Genomic DNA, 14,540 nt, shown 5'->3' with positions numbered 1-14,540 from the left:
TCTACTGGGTCCATTATTAAACCTCACACCATTTCAGCACTGGTAAAATCAAAACCATTTCAGTTTTGAGTTGTAAATTGGCACGTAACCTATAGAGACTTATATCATTACACATGTGCAGTGTCCCCTGATAAATAGATGTGGGTCAGGGGAAATCTTTAATGAACGCCCCTTGTAGGTAAGCAGTCAGAAAGAAACTAATTCTGCATATAAAAAACTGGTACATTTTGATAAAGACATTCTAGTCAAGGTTTGCGCCCTGATATATTGGTTTTGAAAAAACTGTATATATGTGTGTGTGAGAGAGAGAGGGGGGGGGGGGGATATAGCCACGCAATAGTCCACTGAACTCTGAAATAGTACACTCCAGGGGCTGTTTTTTTTTTTTTTCTGGTGGTGACCTCTTGTGAAGCTGCCAAAAGTGGGAGATACAAAGCAGTGAAGCAAGAAAGCATACTGAATTCAAAAGCAAGCCAAGCAAATGATATTATATGAATATTAAGCTCACATAGTTAGCTGGGCTGACCTATGTTTGAGCTCGTCAGAAATTAGTAACACAGAAATAGCAACAGACGTGATAAGCATCCTATAATCCACCATTTTCAAGGAGGTTTGAATGGAAGATCAATTTTGAAGTCAGTTTTATTTTAGCCAACACCATGATAACCAAAATAAAGATAAAATTCTGAAATAAGAGTGAGGAAGGAAAATAAACCGATGTTGAAAATACAAAAGACTATTTTAGTTGAAGGATATTAACTAATTTCCTCAGGTGATCCAAACAGGCTGTGTGAAAGGATATCAGTTGTGTGTGGCTTATGAATAACAGCACAGAATGTTATAGAATCACTAATGGAAATTATGGTTTGGCATATACTCCTGGCAAGGCCAGACCACCAACCTTCTAGGTTTCAATTTTCATTATTCATGAATGAGATATTTTCTTCCAAAGAGGATCCTTCAATTTCAAATTGAACACAAACATTTTACTTCATTTGAAATTGAAGGGTCCTCTTTGGAAGAAAACATCTTTGAAAAGTTTCAGAGGAATCCAAAATACTTCTTGAATTTGACTGGGAAAAGTTCTAGGACTTGTCAGCTTCTCCAAAAGCAAATACTGAAATGAATTTGAAAAGTTTTTCTCAAACACAACTATGTTATTTAGATGGATACTAAAGAAATTTCAATGGGATTAGTAATTTCTTCAATGCTCAATTTGTACATCTCTGCAATGGTGCAGCATGTTAAACTGCTAAGCTGTAGAACCTGCTGACCAGAAGGTAGGCGGTTCAAATCCGGGGGACAGAGTGAGCCCCTGCTGTTAGCCCCAGCTTCTGCCAACCTAGCTGTTCGAAAACATGCAAATATAAGTAGATAAATAGGTACCACTTTGGCAGGAAGGTAACAGTGGTCAATGCAGTCATGCCAGCCACATGATCTTGGAGGCGTCTACGGACATTGCCGGCTCTTTGGCTTAGAAATGGGGATGAGCACCACCCCCTAGAGACAGACTTGGTTAGACTTAATGTTAAGGGGGAATCTTTACCTTTACCTATTTTTTTTAAGAATGGGGATTTTTTCTTACAACATTTTGCACTACCTGAACAGGTATGTGCCTCTTATTATAGGTCCCTTGGCTACAATTCCACTCACACACATGCCCCATTATGAAGAAAATTTCAAACTCCTTAGTTCCAGCCAAGAACAGGGAGCTTTGATAAATTCATATGTTTATGAAATACAATGTGGTATTACTGCATTCATAACGACATACATGTATACCTACTACACTTATTACAATGATTTGATTACTTCAATAGATATGATACATCAACTGTGTATTAACCTTATATACTGCAGCAGTTAACTCCAATTTAGGCTTAAAGCTAAGTGGCAGGTCCAGCTGAAGAAGACATCAGTTCTTATATAAATCCAATTGATTCAATTGTTTTAACTAGAATTGGCAACAGGATCTAAGCCTGAAGTTATTCCATGGAGATTGAGGTAAATACAATTTTGAGGAAAGTTATATAGGCGGGGACATAAAAGGAGATGGAGGTAAATACAATTTTGAGGAAAGTTATATATGTGGGAACACAAAAGGAAGGAATCAGATTAGGATCTGGAAAAGTAAGGTAAAAGAATGGACTATTGGGAATATCACTATTACAGAAGTAATAATACCTTTAGATCAGGAATGGGCAAAGTGTTCTTGCAAAATGCATGTAGGATTGTTTTGTGTTCTAGATATGTGTGTTAAAAATATTTTGCTCTAAAAAAAGCCTAGAAATGATTTCAGGGGTTGGATAGAGAATAGGCTTGTGCATTTGTATGGAATTACTTACAGTTTCTGTTTGTTCCATTCATATGGCCCTGTTTCCATTTCCATCCGCCGCTTATGGAAACAACTGCCTATACGAATGGGCTTTTCCATCCAAGGTCCAAAAAACCCAAACAATTTTCAGGCCTTGGGCAGCAAAGAGCTAGGCTCTGCGAGCTGGGCCTATGAGCCATCGAGCTCTCAACACTTGCCTGTAGGTCCTGCGAGCTGGGACATATGAGACATTGAGCACTCAATGCTTGTAGGCCTGGCAGGCAGGGCCTATGAGCATCGAGAGCCCGGTGCTTGGCTGAAGGCCCTGCAAGCCAGGGCCTACAGTCATGTCCCGAAAACCAGCCAACCAAATGACTACTGTTCCCCTCTGTCTTTTCTTTCACTGTTTCTTTGTTCCCGTGGGTTGTTTCATCCCATGCAATCCGAATGGACAAAACGGTACAAAACCAGGAAAGAAACAGATGAAACAGGATTTGGGCCCTACTCTAGTAGAGAACACTACACGCTTCAACAGTTTTGCAATCCATTTACTGCAACAGTCCTCATCCAATCTATTTTAAGTGGAATCCCTGATTTAAAAACCCCACCCACAGAACACTGTCATAACAACTAGAAATATGAAAAATAATTAGAATATGTAGGGAAATGTTATGATCTTCAGTAATGGAGAGAAAACTTTTGAAAATTTTCTGTCTTGCACATATAAAAACAAGATAAGCAAAGATATCACTGTAAGTAATATCCTTGTACTTAACATTTACATTGACTATGGGAGATAGTACATTGTGGGGTGGACTTTGATGAGTAAACATGCCAGGTTTTTTTTCTTGCATAGCTACAGAAATGTGCCAAAGCTCATACCAGCTCTTAGTTTACTTTGGAAATTGAAAAGAAGCTCATTGAAACTGCCAGCCATAGAAAGATCTTTGGGGGGAAAGGTTTAATATGTGGAAAAGAGCTCAAGGACAGGTGGAAGAAGCTTCTTGGGAAGCAATGTGACCATATCAGATATTAGTTGTTAGTTTAACATGTTCTTCCTTTATGGTGTATTATGGTGTTCTCCTTTTCTCCTTTCAAATAATGCTCATTCTTAGATAAAGAAGTGTCTAAAATAACTATTTAATCTATGCCTTCAAGTACAGCTTTTCTCAACTATTAGAAATACCCAAAAATCAGTACATTTTAGAAACACTTTTCTTTTATAAATGCACTATCATTTTAATTGGTACTCTGGTGCTATGACTGTTCTCCTACTTGGTTCTTTGTTCTAAATCTCAAACCACTTAGATTTCTTCCATCTTTTGTTTACTCCATTGCATTTAAATCAGCCTTTTATTTTATTTTTAATAATTCCTGTTCCTGCTTTCAGTCCTACCCAGCCAAACTAGAGCCTAGAAAAATTCTAATTTCTCAGAGACAATGACTGTATACCCTTCCCTTCAAAGCGGCCACCAATTAGTGGAAGGTTTGGAAGTAAATGAGTCAGGTAATTACGAAACATTTAAGACTCACCGGTAGTCCACGAATTCCCATGGCGCCTTTGTCTCCCTAACAATTAATGCAAAATCAAAGGGCAGTTGGAATCTGATCATATGCGATGCTATAAACTGATACAAGTGAACTTTTACAGGAGGGCTTATGCAATTATAATGATTACTTTAGATTTTATATATGAATACATGGATTTATGTGCATTTTATGGAATGATGTGCTAAGATTACCTGCTGCATATGAAATCTGCTTGCATGCATCTGATATTGAAATTTTTTCCTATTTCTGAAGTGCAACATATATAAGTAAGAAAGAGAAAAACATTATCCTTTGGCATAGGCAAAAAATATGGAGCATGGTTTATATGTTTATACTTACCCATTTAATGGGGACTACAAATTTACTGGATTTACTGAAAGATGGAGCTTGTTTGTCATGTATTACAGCGGCTATACCCTTGTCCCTCCAGACATTGATGGACCTTCACTTACAGCTTCATTTAAATGTTTATCTATGGTTTAACAGTGAAATCCTTTTTTGAACAATGTGCAGCTTCATTTCAGTGTTTATCTATGTTTTGTTTAATTGCATAATCCTCCTTTTGAACAATATGCCATCCAATACATCATTAGGATTAAACAAATAGTTTGAATGCTTTCTGTCTAGTAACATAAAGAACTGAATCACATTTATAGTTGACTGTCCAAAGAACTGAGATCTTGCCATGTGGTCTACCGTGAAAGTCATGACAAGAATAATATGGTGAGGATGCTAAGGAGATGCCCAGGAATACTCTAGGAGTAACCACAAATCAGGGCAAAACAGTACTAATTTAAATACAAATTTCACAATACTATACATTGCTAATGAAGTAAAATGCTGAGAAACATCAAAATGACATATCCATGAGCTTCTGAGTGTCATATCTACAGGCACTGGCCATAATATTGTATGATATGTTTCTTAGGGCCTTATCATAAAGGCCAGGCAAAATGTCCCACTTTACCTGGCATTCGGGGCAATGGGGTGAATCTGTCATCTAGCGTAAAGTTCCCTCTTGGCAACGCTTTCCCCATCACACTGGGAAAGCGTCGCCCTCCCAGCAAGTCCCCGTGCTGGCTCCATTGGAGCCAGCACAACACAGGAAGCCTCCTGTATTGAGGAGAAAGTGTCTAGCAATGCCTTCACCCCAGTTTATTTATTTATACTCTATTTATACTCCGCCCTTCTCACCCCAAGAGGGACTCAGAGCGGCTTACATAATTTGGCACAATTCGATGCCAAAGTTCTACAATATACAAGGCAATATATAAACAATAAAACAAATAAAATATAAATATAATAAAAGTTTAAAGCTTTAAAATGTAACATATAGTGCTGTCGCCATCATTAGTATTGTCCCATTATGCCAAGCTCATATTGCACTACTCAAACGCCTAAGTGTATAACTAAGTTTTCATCCTTTTTCTAGGTAAGTTGGAGGGTGAGGCCTCTGCCAAAATTCACATGAGTCATGTGATGTTTGGCATGGGGCTCTGTCCATTAGACAGGGTAAAAGCATCCTAAAATGCTAAATTAACCCCATCTGATGGGGTCGTTACAGCAAATAAGAAATAAGACATGCACCTTTCAATTTCCCACAGAGCACATGGGTTCAATTCTACCTTCATGGTGGTGCTCCCAAGGTTGTAAAGGGACTTACCCTGAAACACTGTGACTAACGATGGGCACGTCTGTTGACATGGATGCCTGAATCTGCTCAATCCAATCTTTTCCAACTAAGGCCCTGCCATATAAAGTCCAGATTATCTGCCCTGAACTGGATTACATGGCAGTGTAGAAGGAACCTAAGAGAAACTGTTTAGGGTAGCCTTCAACTCTGTGTTGGCTATTCATTTTTCAATGAATGGAAAACCAGGGCTCCCATAAGATAAGAAATAAAAAATCCTTTAAAAAACTATAGCCCTGAGCTGTATCCCTGAACTGGAATAGGTTTGGATCTTGCATTCAAGCATATCTTTTAAAAATAATAATCAAGAAGTTGTGTTCTATAACTAATACTCCAATCTATATTCTGATGGCATGGTATTATGCAGTACATACAGCCATGCCTGTGGTGTTGAAAATAACACCATAATCAGAGTTGTGTGTACTAGATATTTATGATAGGACAATACCTATAATGTAATGCCAAGAAATACATTCAGTTCTGACTAATGCTTTCATCCCTCGCAGTGCATTGCTGCAGCCTTTACTTAACAACATAGCTTAACAAATAAGCATTGCTGGCCTGGCTGCCTGCCTACCATAATTCAAATGTATTTATCACCAAAGCAGTGAAACACTACATAATGGCATGAAAAGAAGACTCTATATTATCAAATTCTCCTTTTAGGTTTTAGAGAGTATGTTTAGGTTCTTAGATTGTTTGTTTGGAAGTCACAAATGGGTGGTATTTTATCCAAAATTATCCAAGCCTTGTATGTGTGTAGACTAAGTTTTGTCTTGACTTCAATTTGACCCTTCTCTGATCTTTTCAAAGAGGAAAACTCCAAACTGGCTTCTTAAAATTGAAAATAACTTCCTCCTAGAACCCAAGAGCCCTAAATATCTTCAGTTATCCCAAATGTCTTCACTTATTGAAACTGCGCTACCTTATTCATTATTGACCCAAGAAAAGTATCACTGCGTAGCAGGTTTGGGATATTGTAGTATTTTGCTCACTTTCCAATTCCGCAGATTCCCACATACACAAGTTGTGTATGCCTGCTTGCCTGATTTGATTATCATGTTTCCCTAGTCTTTTCCCCCACTGTTATACCTTTGCATTTTGCATGCAATTTTGTAATAGCAATTGATGGAGGCACACATAATAAAATGAAGTACGTTTTTTCATATCTAAGTGAGGGCGCATCCAGATAGTGCTTAAAATGTGCACCCTCCTGTGTTTCCCCCTGGGGTGTCCAAATGATGCCTCAGATAAAATCAAATTAATTCAGGACAAAGCAGGAAAACCGTGCTTTGTCCCAAAGTAATTTGATAGTTGGAAAGACCTGGGTGTGTGGACTTTGACCTGGGCTCAGTCGGGTTTAAGAAACCCAATTGGATAACAATAACAATAACAATAATAATAACTTTATTTTTGTACCCCGTCTCCACGAAGGGACACGGGGCGGCTAAGATGGGGCCCAGGCAATTACAATAAAACAAAATAAAATATATGCAAGACACATGACATCAAGTAAAAATGCTTATACAATAACATAGTAAAACAATAAAATAGTAACAATAACATAATAAAACAGAGTATAAAAACAGTACAAGAATTAAACAAGGGCGAGCTGAGCCAAAGTGTGAGGAATGAAAATTGTAAAACCCATGGGTGAGGTAGATAGATAAAGTGCTGCATTTAGTGAGAGACTCGGGTGAAATAAACAATGAGGTTATTCTCAACTGAGGGATGACATAAAGTGCATCCAAAACAAAAAACAAAACAAAAAACAAAACATTTGACACTGAGATGGGACCTGACATGGGAATTAATTATTAATTCTTCAAAAGCACACTGGAAAAGCCAAGTTTTTAAACTTTTCCGAAAGGCTGCCACGGTAAAGCTCTGTGTGGCACTTCCCTGAGAGCTCAACTACAAAACAGCAGATTACAGCGAAACTAACTATGGTTTGTATATGAGGTTACCATATACGGGAGGGAGATGATAGTTCAGTATCCCTTTTTCTGTAATGTTTAGGAATTTTAGCAGTAATATGCAAGGGCATATACCTGTGTATTAATAATATACCAGTATACCACAATATAACAGTATATAACACACCAGAATATTCAACAGCATCATGGCCATCATTCCCATACCTTTTCTCCACATCATTGCCTGTTACTGATAAGTTAAGGTATTTTTACTTGTATCATACCAGTTATACATCAGTACATTTAATATACCCAAAATCTATCAGTATATTACCAGTCTATATAATATATGTATTAGTACACCATAATAGACTAGTATATTTACAAGCTGGATACATCCATACCCTTTCTATGCTGCCAATATACCAGTATATTTAATATATCAGAAATATATCAGTATATTACCACAATGTATATCATATACAAGTATACAATAATATACCAGTATATTATGTTGACCAATTGGACATTCCTTTCTTCCATATCATTGGCTGCTTGCTGGCTAGGGCAGAAAAACAACATGGCTACACTTCTAAGGATTATGGGTAAAAAGGAAAAGAATTCAACATGAGGCTGCAACATTTGATAACAGCCCAGCGTTAAGACTAAGCATATAGTAATGCAAGGCTGGTGTACCTTTGGCCTTTTAGATGTTAAAGAACTACCCCACACCCCTAACTACTTAGAGAGCTGATGGGAAATGGGGTCAAAATCCATCTGAATGGCCACCCAAATCCATCTGGATGGTTGACTTCATTCTCATGTTCTTTTATTTTCTGCCCTCAGAAAGATTCTTTGATATGAAAATAGCATGTATTTAGCTAACAAAAGTTTATTCGGGTTCTTTGGATTTTCACAGTTTAAAATGTATACTAGTTCCTAATGTCAATAACCTCATATTTTTTTTAAGTGACAGTCTTAGAACACGAAGTTTTTTTGGAATGGTCCCAACAGCCCATCATGTCTACTGACAAAAACTAATGCCCAGTTTCCATGCAGATTAGCATTAGTTATGTGATCACAAAACTCATAAAAATAACTGGCACCATGTTGGTTTAGCTTTTAATCTTTGTTAATACGGCTATTCATATAAACAAGCTTGGAGTGGAAAGGAATATGCTGGCTGTCACAAAATCATAAGAGGTCTGGTATCCTTTGTTGCTGTAAATCAAGTGGGACTACAAATAGGAAGGGCCTGCATCCATTAAGATGTTTCATCAACCCAACTGACCCCTTCTTAGTAAATGCACATAGACCATGATTACAGTTATTATATCAGTTTCTAGTCAGGAAGGTAAATGAGCAGTGAGGAAACAGTTCCCTGGGCCACCAATCTATCCCAAGGCCCCTAGATCTGTATTTAAGTTGGGGGAACTCAGCATTCACAGCCAGGTCATTATCAATTTTGCCAACCTGAAACTACATTTTTAACCAAACATTATAGGGGTGTGCAAAAAGTTTTGCCCACCCCCCATTCTGTCTTTGGGAAGATTCTTCCCAAAATGGAAACAGAACTCAGGGTTCCGAATTATGAATTGAAATGGCTCCCCTCATAATCTCCCAGAATCTTCCTGAAAACAAATGAGGGGCACCCAAAATTTGAAACAAAACAGAATGGATTTGCACATCCCTACAAAACAATGAAAACACACAAGGTAGTGCATTAAAATAACAACCTCTACCACGAAACAGAAAACAGTATGATTAGCATGAAAACAACTGAAAAAATAATTAAACGAAATATTGCAGAATTGTGTAAATAAAAATGCAATTGATAAATCAAGCTAAGGGGAAAATATGAAAGACCCAATGAAATGAATATAGAGCTGCCCATACAGTCTTCCATCATAGACACCATTACACATACAGGTTTGCACACCGAATTCTCTCAAAAGAAAATTGAAAATATATATTTCTACCAAGCTTGGTATGTAGAAAATATCCTGATGCAAAACCTGGAGATATGGGTTCATAGTGATGTGACCACATTGCTGTAGCATTATAGACTATAAAATTTAGATATACAGTAGAGTTTCGCTGATCCAACCTTCGCTGAACTTTTTATGGATTTAGCTTCTGACAATGTGTTACTGTAAATTCATTTCATGCAATTTTATCTTTCTTTATAGTAAATGTTTTTACAGTCAATATTTTAATACATTGTGATGTTTTAGTGCTAAATTCCTAAATACAGTGATTACTACATAACGTTACCGTGTATTGAACTGCTTTTTCTGTTGATTTGTTGTAAAACATGATGTTTTGGTGCTTAATTTGTAAAATCATAACATAATTTGATGTTTAAATAGGCTTTTCCTTAATCCCTCATTATTATCCAACATTTTTGCTTATCCAACGTTCTGCCGGCCCATTTATGTTGGATAAGTGAGACTCTACTGTAGTAAATTTAGATATAGTAAAATTTAGCTATAGTGATCCTGGAATCTTGTAGTCTTGGTGACATGCCTACAAAAATGCAAACCATTTGGGTAACTACTGATTTTTTTAAAGAAAATAAATAACATTTTCAATATCATACTGTTCTTATACATTGTATAACATTTGGAATATTCTGTACTGTTCTGCATGTCAAGGGATACTGTGGCACCTTTAAAATTATTGAAAGATATAGGTAGAATCTACTTGATCAGATGCATGAAATGAAGTGCTTATTAACGTATGTTTATCTGTGTGGAATTAGTTACAGAAATGCAAAACATGTGAGTGTGGTGATGAGATGACACATTTAGTCACTGAATTTATCATTGGTCATTGGTGGGAAACAGTTCTGTACCATTCTGGTCACTACACTCAGAAAGAATATTATAGAGATGGAAGGTGTGCCAAAAATGCAAACAAAATGAGCAATTTGTCTATGAAAACTGAATTGCAAGATATTCTTTAAAGATAAAAATATATATGAAGAGCATAGTTAATGTGTGGAATTCATAGCCATAAAATATAGTGATGGCTTTCAGACTATATGGCTTTCAAATGGCAACTAGATAATTAATGGAAGATGGGCTCATCAGTGGCTACAAATGAGGATGCCTATATGCCATCTCCAGTATCAGTGACAAAATGATTTTGTACATCAGTTGCTAGAAAGTGCAAGATTAAAAGTACAATTGCACTCAGGTTCTATTAGAGGGCTTCACACGGGCAACAGTTTGACCACTGTATGAGCAAAATGTTTGAGTACATAGTTCCCTGATCAAAACAAGAGGGGGTTTTCTTATGCGCTTAAAATAGTGCAGAAGTTTAAGAACCAATAAGAAAAAAATCTGTACAGTTTTAAACGAGCTCTTCAAACTAAATTGAAAAATCAAAACTACAGCTAAAAATAGCTTTATACAGTTATGCAGAATCAAAACTTTGGTGAGAGGGAGAGGTCTCTTCCTGGGCGAAGCAATGAATAGGAAAAGATAACTTCCATCTTCTTTCTGGGAGAAACCCTACTCATCCTAACTTGAAATGAAACAAAATGTATGAATAAGACAAAAAAGAAAGGGAAATGTCTGTCCGTCCGTCCGTCCCCCCCCTCCCCCCCATATTTGGGATCTTTGTTAATATAAAGCTTATACCATTCAGCCCTTTCCTGCAATCTCTTTGAGTCTCTCTTATAGGCTTACATGAAAATTTGTGCCAGTTACAAACTGTTTCTGTTATAATTTTTTCAAGTTATCGCTGTGATTAAGTACTAAAAATGAATTTTAAATTTTAGAGAGATTAGTAGCTCATTAATATATAGTACAATTTTCTCTTGGCCAGGTCAGACACAAAAGATTAACTCTCGGGACTGCATTGCAGATTGTGATCTTTCCTTAATTGGAAACTTCTAATGAGAGGTTGGGTGTCCAGTTTTTAGAAAAGCTTTACTGCACCAGCAAGGATTGCACTCAACAAAAACAACAAAAGGTAAAGAGAGGCAGCTGACTTGTTCTTACGAAATAGCTGTGTCACAACAATGAAAGACTTAGGACTTCATCCCATGCAGTAAAACCAGCGTTTCTACACATTTAAGAAATGCAACCCACTGTGTCCTTCACACGACGCAAGCTTCAACCATGGGGTTGTGGTATTTTGCCATTTCTAAAGTGTTGGCAAATGACTTATTTTAAATTTTAATCCCGTTGGCAAATGACTTATTTTAAATTTTTCTGCTTAGAGACAGACAAAATGGCCAATTTCCCTGTTCAATGTTAATCTCTGTTACCCTCTTGTAAATAAAATGATGATGTAGTGTGTGGGAAGAGTCAAAATGCCCATTTCCTTGATGATCCCAATGCAGAGGCTTGGGGAAAGAATCTGGGTTAATTTAAAACTACTTCCTATGATCCTTTTTAAAAATATAAATAATCAAAATAATAGAGGGCCAATGGGAGAAAACAAATTTCTACCATGTGATGGCAAATCAAACAGATAAATCCTAAAGAAATCAGAGAAATCAGTTTAATTTCTAATCAGGGCATTGTGAAGCTTAAGGGAAAACCAACAATGCAAAACACTTTACTTATCCCATGGGATGAAGTCCTAAGTCTTCATTCAAGGACCACGGATAATAGTACTTGCAGTCTAAGAACTTCTGGAAGGCTATGGGTTACTCACCCAATACAGACCACAGGGAAGACAAAATATAAGGCAGTTTTGTAAATTCCCAAATGTCCTATAAATACAACCAGCAGCTTAGTGCAATAGCAGTGTTTAAATGTGGGTGGGAAAATATCCCTTCCCTATCATTACATTATGTTCCACTGCTTGGCTTAGGCTAAACCAAAATTAGAAAATAGAGGCTTTTTGTGTAATGAATTTTATGCCACAAATGTCTTGAGGAATTTAATTCAGACCATTATACAAATTTACACACGATATCCTACCTGTAAGCTGCATGACACCTAATATAGTTTAATTTTTTTTAAATCTGTACCTTTCCTTTACTCCATTTGAATACTCTGAGAAGACAGTTCCCTTGGCTTGAACATCAAAGCAACCCCCCCCCCCCATTCATTACCTCACTTACCAATTTCAATACACATTTGGTTTCAGAACTTGGACAGTCATTTATGTGAAGGAATAGAATAACACTTTGACATAAATACTGAAGAGTGATAGAATGACACTACATGTCCCAGAGCATCATCTTACCACTTTACAATTATGGATGGCTTCAGTGCACTTCCAAGTTCTGTGTGGCTGATGAAAATAAAGGTATCACCTAAATCAGTCGTTCCCAACCTTTTTTTGACCAGGGACCTCTCTCCAACATTAGTACCAAAAGAGTTACGAATCAATTTTTGGTCAACTTTAGATTCGGTTTGGTTATTTGGGGTGCTGATTCAGAAAATTGCATTGGATAGATCACATCAACTGTAGTTTCTGATACAGAATATATGCCATCCAGTAGTCACCAACTGCTCGCCCTCAGAAAACCATATTTAACAATTTAGAGTTGATGTGGTCTACAATGCAATTTTCTGAATCAGCATCCCAGATAACCCCAGGAGCAGGCCTAAAAACAAAGACACCAAGAAAATGTTTTTGGTTGGGCTGTGTTATTATCCATAGTAGTAACGGTGAGGCTATTGGACCATATTTTAGTTCTTGCAGACCACAGGTTGGGAACCACTGACCTAAATGGATTTTGGGGTACCTCTTATAGACCAGTATTGATTATTTTGTTCCATGTGTAATTTGTAAAATTTCTAACTTAGTAATTTAAGAGTCAGTTTTTACAACTGGTGGAAGATATTTGAAAAGGGAACTTTATCCTTTGTCCCTACAGGCATATAGTAGTTCCCAATTTTTCCTATATTGATTTTTAAATTGTATCTAATATCCAAGTCTACAAGTATTAAAACTGAAGAAGAGCCAGTTATGTATGTAACTATTCCTCTGTATCTTGAGAATCTGACAATGCAGACTTCATGATTTTCAATAGACTTTTCTACTTCTATCCCTTGTACTTTTTGTTAATATTGTTCTCCATGAAGACACCTAGAGAACTTGAAAGCTTACCCACAGTTGTGTGCACATGTATAGTTCATCTTAATAAAGGTACTGTCTGGCACTGGATTTTTTTACTTTTTTCTCTCATGGTTTATTTCATTTTGTGTATATTCTTAAATTACTAAGTGTCTTTTTCCAAATTATGATAAATGTTTATTTCTGCCTGCAGACAACTTCAGTGATTGAAGTAATATAGGAAACACTTATAATAATATGAGAAAATAATTTACTAAACAATAGACAGTTTGTGATTAAAGCAGAAGAATGTTCTGTCTCCATATGTGGGGGTAAGGCATTCTCCAGCTCTTGGTCTACAAACTGCCCTGTCTTGAACAAAAAGAGTTTATATAAAAGTTTTTTGGAAAAAAAAATGATTTCTGATCTACGAGAGACTTTGAACATTCTCTACCAGAGATCTCCATCGAAATATTGGACAAGCTTACTCATCTCAATGAAACCTGAATCTCTTTACAACATAGTATAATTGTCTACCTCTTCCTTGGTATTTATAGCATTTAGGTTCTGCATTCTGAGTGCTTTAAGTGTTTTAGTTTAAAAGTCCTCATACAGCTATTTGATTTTTCTTCTTTAACTCTTTAGGTGCTGGGGAAACTCAGGAGGATTACAAATGGGAATGTATCTTTTGGACCCTCTACAAAATTTTGTGAATGCGGAAGAGAGATTGCAAGATAAAAGCTTTTTCTGAAAGCATCCTTGACTGCAGCTAGCAGAAAAGATAGAGGGCAAGAATGCAGAAGGAATAAGGGAATATTTACCGGAAGCCCAGGTCTTCCTGTACGACCCTGAAATGAAACACAGCAGAGGAGATGTTGGCACAAAAAACATAGGGATTGGTCTGGCACTGAGAAACAATCAAAACAGAAGCTAGGTGAATGTTGGATGTGAAGAATGTCATTTTCCTATTGTAGCAGATATCATAATTTGCACTTATAGGCCAAGATCCTACATTGCCCAGCATACTGCTAAAGGTCATTGTTCACCA

The 14,540-nt window shown here is 36.8% G+C and overlaps 1 protein-coding gene across 1 annotated transcript in view; it reads right to left on the bottom strand.

The window, feature by feature from the left end:
* col13a1 (collagen type XIII alpha 1 chain) overlaps positions 1-14,334 on the bottom strand; it is a 161,138-nt gene extending 146,804 nt beyond the window's left edge. The window contains exons 1-2 of the mRNA XM_016992189.2: positions 14,314-14,334; positions 3,848-3,883 (exon numbers count right to left, since the gene is read on the bottom strand). Coding sequence (XP_016847678.1) covers positions 3,848-3,868 — 21 coding nt within the window. The 5' untranslated portion in view covers positions 3,869-3,883; positions 14,314-14,334. The remainder of the gene's footprint in view (positions 1-3,847; positions 3,884-14,313) is intronic.
* Positions 14,335-14,540: the final 206 nt, after the last annotated feature.

The sequence above is a fragment of the Anolis carolinensis genome, chromosome 3, assembly GCF_035594765.1.
Source record: "Anolis carolinensis isolate JA03-04 chromosome 3, rAnoCar3.1.pri, whole genome shotgun sequence".
Taxonomy (NCBI): Eukaryota; Metazoa; Chordata; class Lepidosauria; order Squamata; family Dactyloidae; genus Anolis; species Anolis carolinensis.
Note: the sequence above shows the minus strand (reverse complement) of the source record. Positions and strands in the feature narration are given on the sequence as shown.